We start from the raw sequence: 13,451 nt of genomic DNA on the forward strand, positions 1-13,451 counted from the left end.
TTTAATTTCCATTATTTCCATGGTTTTGAAGACTCCTTTGATTTCCAGTTTTATTCCACTGTGGTATGAGAGAGTGCTTGATATAATTTCAATTTTCTTAAATTTACTGAGGTTCATTTTGTGGCCTATGTTGAATAGAATGTATATTCTGTGGTGGTTGAGTAGAATGTTCTGTAAATACCTGTTAACTCCATTTGTTCCAGGGTATAGTTTAAATTCATTGTTTCTTTGTTGACTTTGTCTTGATGACCTGTCTAGTGCTGTCAGTGGAGTACTGAAGTCCCCCACTATTACTGTGTTACTATCTCATTTCTTAGGCCTATTAGTAATTGTCTTATAAATTAAAGAGTTGCAGTGTTAGGTGCATATATATATATATATATATATATATATATATATATATAACTATGATGTTTTCTTGTTGGACAGGCCTTTTATCATTATGTAATATCCCTCTTTGTCTTTTTAAACTGCTGTTGAATTAAAGTTTGTTTTGTCTGATATAAGAACAGCTACTCCTGCTGTCCATCTGCATGAAATATCTCTTTCTACACCTTTACCTTTAAAGTTTATAATTCCTTAAGTATTAGGTGAGTCTCTTGAAGGCAGCAGAGGGTTGTTGAATTCCCGTCCATTATGTAGTTATGTATCTTTTACATGGAGCATTTAGGCCATTTACATTCAACATCAGTATTGAGATGTGAGATACCATTCCATTCATTGGGGTATTTGTTGCCTGTATACTTTGGTTTTTTTGTTTTTTGTTTTTGCTTTTTAACTTGTATTTTTGTTTTATAGGTCCTGTGAGATTTATGCTTCAAACAGGTTCTATTTTGATGTGTTTCCAGGATTTGTTTCAAGATTTAGAGCTCCTTTTAGCAGTTCTTGTAGTGCTGGCTTGGTAGTGGTGAATTCTCTCGGCATTTGTTCATCTGGAAAAGACTACATGTTTCCTTCATTTATGAAGCTAAGTTTTGCTGGATACAAAATTCTTGGCTGATAATTGTTTTGTTGAGGAGGTTCAAGATAGGACCCCAATCCCTTCTAGCTTGTATGGTTTCTGCTGAGAAATCTGCTGTTAATCTGATAGACTGTCCTTTATAGGTTACCTGGTGCTTCTGCCTCACAGCTCTTAAAATTCTTTCCTTTGTATTAACTTTTAGATAACCTGACGACAATGTGCCTAGGCGATAATCTTATTATGATAAATTTTCCAGGTGTCCTTTGAACTTCCTATATTTGGATGTCTAGGTCTCTGGCAAGGCCAGGGAAGTTTTTCTGATTATTCCCCCAAATATGTTTTTTAAACTTTTAGATTTCTCTTCTTCCTGAGGAAGGCCAATTATAACCTGATGAGAATGTGCCCAGGCAATGATCTTTTTGTGATAAATTTCCCAAGTGTTCTTTAAGCTTCTTATATTTGGATATCTAGGTCTGTAGCAAGGCTGGGGAAGTTTTTCTTCTGATTATTCCCCCAAATAGGTTTTTTAAACTTTTAGATTTCTCTTCTTCCTCAAGGAGGCCAATTATTCTTGGGTTTGGTCATTTAACATAATCCCAGACTTCATGGGGGCTTGGTTCATATTTTCTTATTCTTTGTCTTTGTTGGATTGAGTTAACTCAAAAACCTTGTCTTCAAACTCTGAAGTTCTTTCTTCTGCTTATTCAATTCTATTGCTGAAACTTTCCAGAGCATTTTGCACTTCTGTAAGTGCATCCATTGTTTCCTGAAGTTTTGATTATTTTTTTATTTATGGCATCTATTTCACTGAATACTTCTCCCTTCACTTCTTCTATCGTTTTTTTTATTTCCTTAAATTGGGCTTCGTCTTTCTCTGATGTCTCCCTGATTAGCTGAATAACTTACCTTCTAAATTCTTTTTCAGGTAAATCAGGGATTTATTCTTGGTTTGGATCCCTTGCTGGTGAGCTAGTGTGATTTTTGGGGGGTGGTAAAGAACCTTGTTTTGTCTTATTACCAGAGTTGGTTTTCTGATTCCTTCTCATTTGGGAAGGCTCTGTCAGAGGGAAGTGTAGGGCTCAAGGCTGTTTAGATTATTTTTGTCCCATGGGGTGCTCCTTTATGTAGTACTCTTCCTCTTTTCCCAAGGATGTGGCTTCCTGAGAGCTGAACTGTAGTGATTATCTCTCTTCTGCCACGCAGCTAGTCTACTAGGCTCTGGGCTAGTACTGGGGGTTGTCTGCACAAAGTCCTGTGACGTGAACCATCTGTGGGTCTCTTAGCCGTGGATACCAGCACCTGCTCTGGTGGAAGTGGCAGTTGGGGTTGGAGGTGGGAGTGGGGGCAGGTTGAAATGAACTCTGTGAAGGTCCTTAGCTCTGGTTGTTTCATGCACTATTTTTGTGCTGGTTGGCCTCCTGCTGGGAGGTGGCACTCTCAAGAGAGCATTAGCTATGTAGTATGGGGAGGAACAGGTGGTGGGCAGGGTCTTGGAAATCCCAAGAGTATATGCCCTTTGTCTTCAGTTACTAGGGTGGGTGGGGAAGGACCATTAGGTGAGGGCAGGGCTAGGCATGTCTGATCTCAGACTCTCCTTGGGCGGATCTTGCTGCGACTGAGTATTTGGGGTGTCTCCCAGGTCCTACAGGAGCAGCTGCCTTCCTTCAGAGGGTCTGTGGGTTCTCTCCGCTTTCCTAACGTATTCCTGCAGTCATTCTAGAGCAAAAGTTCACGATGTGAGCCTTCACATGCTGCTCTGTCTGTCCCAGTGGGAGCTGCAATCTAGTCCTGCCTCCTGTCCACCATGATCTCTCTGTTTTTAAAATATTTTAAAATCCCTTTCTAAGATACCAAAATGTAGCAAAGTATTTTTATTAATATTTGAACGTGATAATTCAAACCAGGCAGAGCTTTTAAAACGATTTTGCTTTGTATTCCTTTATTACACAAAAGGCAAAATTCCTTCTATTTCACTGCTTTGTGCCTATGGTAAATTCAGAATCAAAAGTCTTGTTTATGTTCTTAATTACTTAGATTACATTAATTTTTAGCTTTAAAGGGGCATTTTTATTCCTAAAGGCAGGAAATACAAATACATACATAAATACAGCACTGATAAGTAAAGAAACTCTATACCTTAAAATTTAATTTTTTTTCAAAAGTGACAACAGTTCTCACAAAAGACTAATATTCTTACAATTAATTTTTCTAAAATCCACAGCATCAATTACCATTGCTGTTTTATCTGTAACACATTTTTTCCTTACCTCTTCATTAATATCAATAATATCTCCCACTTTCAGCTCCAGTTCGTCCTCATTTTGTGGAATGTACTCAAAAAGAACTTTACACTGACGCTTCTTGGTCTCTAAAGAAAGTAACATATAAGAAATTAGACTAAGAAAGATCATTTTTGAAAACAGTATATTTACATGACATGTTTATAGTCATAGGACATTCTAAACAGCTAATCACAATCAGCCCTGGTTAGCTTTTTACTCCAAGCCCCACACTACAAATATTAAGGCTTCAGGCAATAAAATCTGCTTATACATCTTATCCCACCATTTACACAAAAGCAAAATATCCAAATACCCATTACCATTTTTGAGACTAAAAAAACAGACAATAAAAGACACTTGGCACAACAAATTCATCAGACAAATTCTCTAAGTTAGTGATTTTCAGACTACTTCCTAATCAAGTCTGGGAATACTACTTAAAATTAGTACTTATACGACTGTAGAAAGAAGCAGTAATATGTACAAATCTCAAATTTATTTTATCTTCTTTAATAATTTTCAGACAGCTAAAAATGAAACTCACTTATGTGAAGATAATTTTACTTTCGCTTTTCAAACAAGCTTCATTTATTCAGAAATGATAATTTATAACCATTCGGACTTGTGTTCTCAACCTTTCTCAAGCTCTACAAACAGAACTCAGACTCACTCCCATCTTCAAAAATGAATCATTAAGCAGCTATGGGTGGATGACCAGGAATAGCTGACTACTTCTTGATATTCCAAGTGTGTTTCTTAGACCAGCAGCAACAATATAACCTGGGAGCTTGTGAGATATGTACTATCTCAAGCTCCACCCCACATCTACTTAACAGGGACTGAGTAAAAAGTTCCCTCAAAATTCATATATTGAAACCCTAACACCCAATGAATTTGGCAATAGTGCCTTTGTGGAGGTAGTAAATAGGGTTAAATGAGGTCCTAAGGGTTAACACCCTAATGAGATAGGACTAGTATCCTTACAAAAGAGGAAGAGACATCAGCCAACCATTGCCCTCCCCAACCCTCCAATACAAAGGAAAGACCAAGCAAGACAACAAGGAGACAGTGGTCCTCTACAAGCCAGAAGAGGGGCATCACCAGAAACCAACCCTGACAGCACCTTGATCTTGGACTTCTAATCGTCCAAAACTGTGAGAAGATAAATCTGATGTTTAAGCTACTAAGTCTGTGGTATTTTGCTATGGTAGCCCTAGCAGACTGAATTTTGAATCAGAGCGTGCACATTAAGAAGATCCCTCGGTGATTCTCAATCTTGTACCCAATAATTCAGTCACCCTGATCTTTAATTTCTTGAAAACGGAATACCCTATTCCATCTCACACTTCAATGTACTGTTTCTTTTGTCAAGGAACTTTACTTTCACCCATGAAGCCCACCTTCAACTCATCTTCATTTCTCAGCTCAGAAGACACTCCCAAATAGCTTTCTTTTTCTTTTTTTTTTTTTGGAGACAGAGTCTCGCTCTGTTGCCCAGGCTGGAGTACAGTGGCACAATCTCGACTCACTGCAACCTCTGCCTCCCAGGTTCAAGCGATTCTCCTGCCTCAGCCTCCTGAGTAGTTGGGATTACAGGAGAGCGCCACCACGCCTGGCTAATTTTTGTATTTTTAGTAGAGGCAGGGTTTCACCATGTTGATCAGGCTGGTCTCAAACTCCTGACCTCAGGTGATCCACCCACCTCGGCCACCCAAAGTGCTAGGATTACAGGTGTGAGCCACTGCGCCCAGCCACAAACAGCTTTCTAAATTAAATAATTTTCCTTTGTGCTACTCTAGCACCCTGTACTTACCCCCTATTTGCTTCTGCAACCTACCCAGCACCTAGCTTAGTGCCTGGCTTATTCTAGATATCTGATATGGTCTATTTGTGCTGCTATAACAAAACACCTGAGACTAGGTAATGAAGATAATACAAATTTACTTCTCTCTGAGTCTGAGAAATCCAAGATCAAAGTGCCAGCAGACTTTATATCTGGTGAGAGCACTCTACATATGTCATCACATGTCAGAAGGGCAAAAAAGGACCTAAGCTAGTTCCCTCCTGCCCTTTCATAAGGCACTAACCCATTCATGACAGCACGGTCCTCATGACTTAATCATTTCTCAAAAAGATCCACCTATTAATATCACAATGGAAATTAAATTTCAACATGAATTTTGGAAAGAATCGTAATTCAATCCACAGGAGTATCTGCTACGTATTTTTGAATGACTTAATAAACAAATATCTAGGTCTAACTATATGGCATCATTGTCAACCAATATTATCACAAGAGTGTCTACATTCCATCAATAGCCTATCACCAACAATCCTAACAAGATTTTTCTTAATAATTTAAATGCACACTTAAAGAACACAACTTGAGAAGAAAACACGCACACTAAAAAAAAATTAGTGATAAAACTTGAATACATAATGAGAGTAAAATATTTAATACAAAACACAAATATTTCAAAAATGAGAAAAGACAGGTTTGAACTAGAGCAAATATGGAAAGCTTCAAAGAAGAAATGATAACAGAGTTATACAATGAAATATGAGTAAGATACAAGAAGGTGGGACACATGTGGCAGGTATTCTAGAGCAAGGAAAACAGTTTTACTAACGAAGTAGGATTTGGTGATACAACAATTCTAAGGAGAGAGGACAACAAAGGAGAATCCTAAGAAGTAATCTGGACAGGCAGAATTTCACTGCATCAAATCATGATCTTCAAATAAACTCTTTGTAAAGAAAGATGTCATGCTACAATAGAACTATCAGCTGTACTGGAAGTCAGATGACTTATGTTCTGGCACAGTTGTCATTATCTAGTTATTTCACAGAAATTCTCTAGGAATCAATTTCCTGGGCCATAAAATTACATCACGGAACTAGAAAACCACTACAGTTACTTCAGCTCCAACATTCTGTGGATCTGTGACATTGTTTATCAAGACAAAAAGTAATCTAACTTCACCCCCAAAACAACAAAACAAGCACATTACATGCAACCAATAGCATGGAGAGGTACAAAACAGACATAACCATCAAGTAGATAAAATAATTGAGTCTCCAAATAAGAAAGTTACATCTGTGTAAGTCTTTTTTCCCCTTCCTAAAGCAATTAATTTGTATCTGATTTTTTATTGTAGTTTTTATAATAAAAGAAGCCAAAGAAAGTAAACAGACTGTGCGTGGAGGCTCACGCCTATAATCCCAGCACCTTGGGAGGCCGAGGCAGGCAGATCACAAGGTCAGGAGATCAAGACCATCCTGGCTAACACAGTGAAATCCCATCTCTACCGAAAATACAAAAAATTAGCCGGGCATGGTGGTGGGTGCCTGTAGTCCCAGCTACTCGGGAGGCTGAGGCAGGAGAATGGCATGAACCTGGGAGGCGGAGCTTGCAGTGAGCTGAGATGGCGCCACTGCACTCCAGCCTGGGCAACAGAGCAAGACTACGCCTCAAAAAAAAAAAGGGAAAAAAGAAAGTAAACAATGACCATAATTTTTTAACTAACCTAGTTCAGAGTAAAATTTTTCACATTTCACCTTTCACCAGAGCTCAAGGTAAAATTTTAAGTAATTTAAATAGTTTTATGAATGCTACAGGAAAACTTCTCATCTCTTGAAATACAGAACCCCTAAATACCTTTGCAAGTTGTTCCAGTGACCTTGAGAAAATGTGTTCATTAATGTGTTATTGGCAGTTAGCACTTCATAGACAAGAGGCAAACAATCCATACTATTGAAAAGAAATGTCTATTTTGCTCAAGGTGCTCTTACAAGAATAAAATCCTTTCTATCATCTTGATAATTTCAGACCTTTTTTAAAATGTGGTTTCTTTTTCATGAATGTTAATATCTCTTAAAATTGGACTTAAGGTGAAATGGACTACTCATTAGCCTCCACGCAGGCAGGTCAGTGAAGTTTGAGCAGCCTAGCTATATTTTACCCGAGAACTTTATTTCTTCCTCTCACACTAAGCACAATTTTTCCCAAGTAGTTTGTATTAATAGAATCCATTTGCAAAAAAAAAAAAGATTCATTTAATCAAAGGAAGGAGTCACATTAGATAAAAGCATCTAAATAGTAATTATTACCACAAACTATGAGTCATTTATTTTTAAAAGAAAAAAAATAATTCCACATTATTTCATATTTAAGTAGGGTTCACTCATAAATTGAGGTGACTGCCTATATTGAATCCATCCATTAATTTAACTGCCAGCACAATTAAGGGGGACTTTGAGATTTTCCACATTTTGAACTGCACAAAGTCAATAAATGTTAATTTCTATAACGTATCAGAACCCATGTTAAGTACAAAAAAGAAGAGGTGTCAATGAAATTAAGCCCATTTTTAAAAAAAACTGTTAACTAGTATTTTTTTTTTTTTTTTTGGACACAGGGCCTCACTCTGTCACCCAGGCAGTAGTATGAACTCTGCTCGCTGCAACCTCTGCCTCCCAGGCTCAAGCGATCCTTCCACCTCAGCCTCTCAAGTAGCTGGGACCACAGGCACTCGCCACCATGCTGGGCTAATTTTTGTATTTTGTGTGTGTGTGTGTAGAGATGGGGTTTGCCATGTTACCCAGGCTGGTCCTAAACTCCTGGGCTCAAGTGATCCACCCACCTCAGCCTCCCAAAGTGCTGGGATTACAGGTGTGAGCCACCACACCCAGTTATTAACATTTTCTTATCACAAGTAACCTTTAATACTTTTCAGTTCTACCAAAAAATTGAACAAAAACTGTTTTTTAAAAATCATTATATAAGTAAAGTTACTAACAAGGGAGAGAATAAAGGAGGTACAGCAAAGGCAGGGACATACTGCATTTCTTTCATGTACCAGCACTATTCTAAATTCTTCACATCTCCCACACAACAAAGCATTAACACTCACTATCTCATTTACCAATGAGAAAAACAGGAAATAAAAAGTTAAATAATCCATCAAAGACCACATAGCTAAAATGAGGCAAAACTAAAATTATATCCACTTCTGGAATATTATGCCCACTTCGAAGCCTTAAATCTTTCCACTATAGTATGCTGTCTCTATCACAGATTACATAGTACTTTGACATAGCTCATATAGTCTAGTCACACTGGATTTTTACTCCCCCAAAATACCACACACTTGCTTATTTCTGTGGGTCTGCCAAAGGCTGCATTTCTTGCTTGAATGCTATTCTCCCAATCTCCATGTGCTTGTATGTCCTACCTAAAGAAGAGCTTCAATACACTTTGCTTGACAACCCCAGTACAAAATTACCTTTTCATCTAAATTATCACTGCACATGTCTCTCATACAGTTGTGAATATATAGTATAAAACACCAGAATAACTGTAAACATTTATCAAGCACTTATAATTACTTAACATGTTAATGCCTCTTACATCCTATGAGAAAATTATGACTATCTCTATTTTATAGTAAACTGATGTTCACCCCTGCTAGACTGCGAATTCTGAATCATCATCCATACCCAGCTTTATGTGGCAGATTTAATTGTTTCTCATGATCATGCTACCCACAGATATAAAGGCATTTGACATACGCGAGTTCAAGAATTTCAGAAAACTTTAAGTTTAGTATTTTTAAAAAACAAAACCAAACTGTGTGAAATTTCAGACTCAGTAAAGTTACTGCCCTTGTTCTTTTTCCAATAAAACAGAAAATCTTTAATTTCTAAACGTGGGTCATCAAGAATAGTTAGGTATTTCATGTCTGAAAAATAGATGTAACTATTTAGATCAAACAAAGCTCTTAAATTATGAAACCATTTATCACTGAACACTGTTTTTAATGTTTCCATCAAATGCTAAAATAAAAGCATACCTCAATAAGAAGTGGGAGGTTAAATGCTAAAACTTCAGAAATAACAGTAAAAGGATTTCTGACCCAATTTTTGGTTCCAGCTGGCTCTGGGAAAAATATCTTCAGGTTCTATTAAAGCACTAAAATGTATTTAACTAGTGAATTTTTAAAATCAATTTCTTTCTCCACCAGGCGCAGTGGCTTACACCTGCAGTCCCAGCACTATGGGAGGCCGAGACAGGTGGATCAACTGAGGTCAGGAGTTCGAGACCAGCCTGACCAACGTGGTGAAACCCTGTCTCTACTAAAACTACAAAAAGTAGCTGGGCGTGGTGGCACACGCCTATAATCCCAGCTACTTGGGAGGCTGAGGCAGGATAATCACTTGAACCTGGAGGGCAGAGGGTACAGTAAGCCGAGATCATGGCTTACTGTACTCCATCCTGGGAGAGAAGACCAAAACTCTGTCTCAAAAAATAAATAAATAAAAATCAATGTATTTCTTCAATAAGCATATAATCAAATGTTAAGAGAAACACTGATTCAGCCATTTCACATGAATGATGAATGAATACATCATTTTCATGTAATGAAATACTCATTACATGAATACATGAATGATGTATAAATACATCATTCATATGTATCAATCAGCCATTCATACAGTTGAATCTTTTTAAAAAATTTTATCGCCCAGAGCAGTGGCTTGGGCCTGTAATCCCAGCATTTTGGGAGGCTGAGGCGGGCAGATCCCTTGAGGCCAGGAGTTTGAGACCAGCCTGGCCAAGATGGTGAAACCCCATCTCTACTAAAAATAGAAAAAATTAGCCGGGTATGGAGGCGTGTTCCTCTAATTCCAGCTACTGGGGAGGCTGAGGTTGCAGTGAGCTGAGACTGTGCCAATGATCTCCAACCTGAGACTCTGTATCCAAAAAAAAAAAAAAATCGTAATGCTTAGGCCATTAAGTGAAAGGCTCAAACTGTTCAAGATACTGTCTACTTTGCTGAGATGTTCTACTTAAGATACTCAAAATTTTAGAAAATCTTCATTATCACTTTCATGGAGAAACAGACAATGTGATCAGAGGTAAAGTACTATGTCTGTAGCATACTTTCAACTGATTCCATTAAAAAAGTATATGTATATAAAGATAAAGCCAATGTGACAAAATGTTAACAGCATACGCAGGTGAAGGGTATACTATGTTCACTGCACAATTATTCCTTCAACTTTTCTAGATATTTTAAAATTTTCTAAATAAAATAGAAAGTTAGAACAGCCTACCTGTTCAAGAGGGTAGGGTATTCTAACCCCGAGATGATCTGCTTATTTGAGTGAGTCTTTTTCCCCTTATCAGTCAGAGTATTTCAGTGTCAAAGAGTGACCATGAACCAACATGCTCATTTTTTCAAAAGGTATGCTGCAAAGACTTAATAGTCAGTGGACATAATTTGACAGTATTCAGAATGTTACTATTTTCTTCAGCACTGACTCAAAATAAGAAAGCATACGATTTGCTACCCAAATGTTTTATGGGAGTGAAGTAATGTATAGACTGACATTCTTTCAACAAACTTTTCATGTGCAACATCATCCCTTGCAGTATAAACACTAGTGATCTATTAGTATCAATCTCAATGTATCTTTTACATTCAAAATAAGTAACTAAATGAAAAATCACTTCTGCTGTAGCATGAGTTTCCACTACTAAGGAAATACAATTAGCAAACACTATGTATTCCCTCACTTGTGCCAAGAGATTTCATCTGGTATCGATTTCTTCCAAATGTAAAGTGAAACATCTACCAACATTCCACACTGACTGTTAATATTCTGATGCTGAAACACGTCAATTATTTACTCTCTAAACACAATATTTTACCATTATCTTTGTGGCTGATTTTACAAGGGTGTCAGAAGTAATGTGACTTGCAACCTGTTTTTGCTCTGAGAAATGTACATTTGTTCTCTTCTCTGACTTTAGCAACGTATAGTAATCAACTTTTTCCTGTAAAGCACTATTCTATGTTTGCTCTAAAAAAAATTAATACTTCCTTGTTTTACTAAATGAGCTACCATGCTTAGTAATGGATCATAGCAAAAGTTTTCACAGCTTCATTACTACCCCCAAAAAGCCAATATACTGGAGACTAGAGAAGAACAGCTCACTAGTCCAATCCAGTTTTTGGATACTCAACATCATTACACTTATTTGAACCTCTCCTTTGTAGTTGCTTAGACAAAATTCAACACATACACAGATTCACTTTGTCTTGGCACACAGGGATTTAAACTGAACATATATATTGCAGTCTTTATACTATCAACCTTACATTAATACAATGGTTTTGGGTTTTTTAAATTAATAGTACTGGTTAGTTGTATCTGCTACTATGTAACAATACAATGAGTCACTTTTAAATAAGTGATCTATTTTGGAAATTAGAGATATGATCCAAACAGTAACAAAAAAATAATATCAAGTTTAATAAACATAAAATAATACATAAATGACAGGAAGACAAAAGCAGAAACAACCTGCATCTTGCTTTAAATGTTAGCCGAGACCAAATGACCAATTTAGTCCTTGCAGCACATGTACTTTAAAAACAAGTTATGGAAGATCCTTAGGAAAAAAAGGCCTAAGCTTCCTGGCACCAACTACATAATGATTTTTCCTTCTTACAAGAGAAAAGTATTTACATCCAGTGTTCTTATGAAAAGCAAAATTTACTGTATCCTTTCCTATTAGAAGATAAAGTGAAAAAATATTCAGAACCTTCAACTTCTTTGTCTAACCTCTACTTAAGAAAAACCATATCGCTTTATAGCTCCCTAGAGTGAAAGAAAGAGGTAAATGGATTTTACTATGGACAGAGGTCATGAAAAAACCTCCTGTGGGTTTTACTCTTAAAATTCTCCCTGAGCACAGAAATTCTATATACAGGTTCAGTTGTATGATATAAAACTGTTATTTGTCCCCCAATCCCCAAGCAGTTTCAGAATTCAACATCATCAGAACTGCTGAAACCATCCACCTTGAGGCAATAATGCTAGAAAGCAGTATATGTAATATGTAAATATCCCCTGGACATTGTATTTCCTTGAGAAACAAAGAACAAACAGAACCCCAGAATTGGTCTAAGTGTCATAAAATCTGTTTCATTTTTATGACAACCTCTTTTCATTTTATGAAAATAATCAAAGGATGATGTAATCCAAAAGTAGAGGTTTCCCCAAACTTGACAGATGACAGTGTATGAAAATAATAGATTGAGACAGAAGAGAACTCTATAAAAATTAATAATAGCCTTATAATCACAATTTGGGAAATGTATGTAAACAAAATTTCTTTATTGTAGAATATTTTGTACATGGGGATTTATACACCATAATTTCAAAGACATTAAAGTAAATGTGATTAAATACTCATTAACTATTAACCCATTTATGTCAGAGGTTGTAATTTTTTTAATTTTTGCAATCAGACCTTAGCAATGACCTCAAATAGCAGGATAGTAATAACTCCTACATTCTTAGCATTCCAATAATGGAACAATAGGTATAGATGGGTTAAACCAAATTGACCATAGTAATAAGTATGCAATGGTGGCTCACATCTGTAATCCCAGAACTTTGGGAAGCCAATGGGGGCAAATCACTTGAGCCCGGGAGTTTAAGAACAGCTTAGGCAACATGACAAAACCCCATCTCTACAAAGAAAAATATAAAAATTAGCAGACATGGTGGCACGCACCTGTAGTCACAGCTACTCAGTAGACTGAGGTGGGAAAACTGCATAAGCCTGGGAAGTCAAGGGTGCAGTGAGCTGTGACTGCACCACTACAGCCTGGACAACAGAGTGACACCCTAGCTATCTCAAAAAAAAAAAAAAAAAATCAATCTCTGAAGGCTCTTCTGGTTTTACTGTGTTAAAACATTTGCTATGTGCTCCCATAACACTGTAATTCTTTGTACATGTTTAATATTCTACACTTTTTAAATAACAGTTTCTTTTGTTTTCTGGAGCAGAGACTGGAGTGCAATGGTGGATCTCGGCTCACCTCCCGAGTTCCAACGATTCTCCTGCCTCAGCCTCCCAAGTAGCTGGGATTACAGGCAAGTGCCTCCACGCCCAGCTAATTTGTATTTTCAGTAGAGACTGGGTTTTACTATGTTGGTCAGGCTGGTCTCGAACTCCTAAGGTGATCCACGGACCTAGGCCTCCCAAAGTGCTGGGATTACAGGCGTGAGCCACTGCATCCGGCCTTAAATAACAGATGCTTTTCCAAGAACGTAAACTCTTTGAGAACAGCAATATTACCTTTTTTTTTTTTCTTAACCACCTTCTCACCAACAGCAAATAAAACTCAAGA

At 37.1% G+C, this 13,451-nt stretch overlaps 1 protein-coding gene across 2 annotated transcripts in view; it reads right to left on the reverse strand.

Annotated features, from left to right (window-relative positions):
* CD2AP (CD2 associated protein) overlaps positions 1–13,451 on the reverse strand; it is a 152,180-nt gene that overhangs the window by 84,192 nt on the left and 54,537 nt on the right. For both annotated transcript variants that reach the window (XM_005552787.4, XM_074037839.1), the window contains exon 4: positions 3,229–3,329. In XM_005552787.4, the coding sequence (XP_005552844.1) occupies positions 3,229–3,329 (101 nt within the window). The remainder of the gene's footprint in view (positions 1–3,228; positions 3,330–13,451) is intronic.

Source organism: Macaca fascicularis, chromosome 4 (genome assembly GCF_037993035.2).
Source record: "Macaca fascicularis isolate 582-1 chromosome 4, T2T-MFA8v1.1".
NCBI lineage: Eukaryota > Metazoa > Chordata > Mammalia > Primates > Cercopithecidae > Macaca > Macaca fascicularis.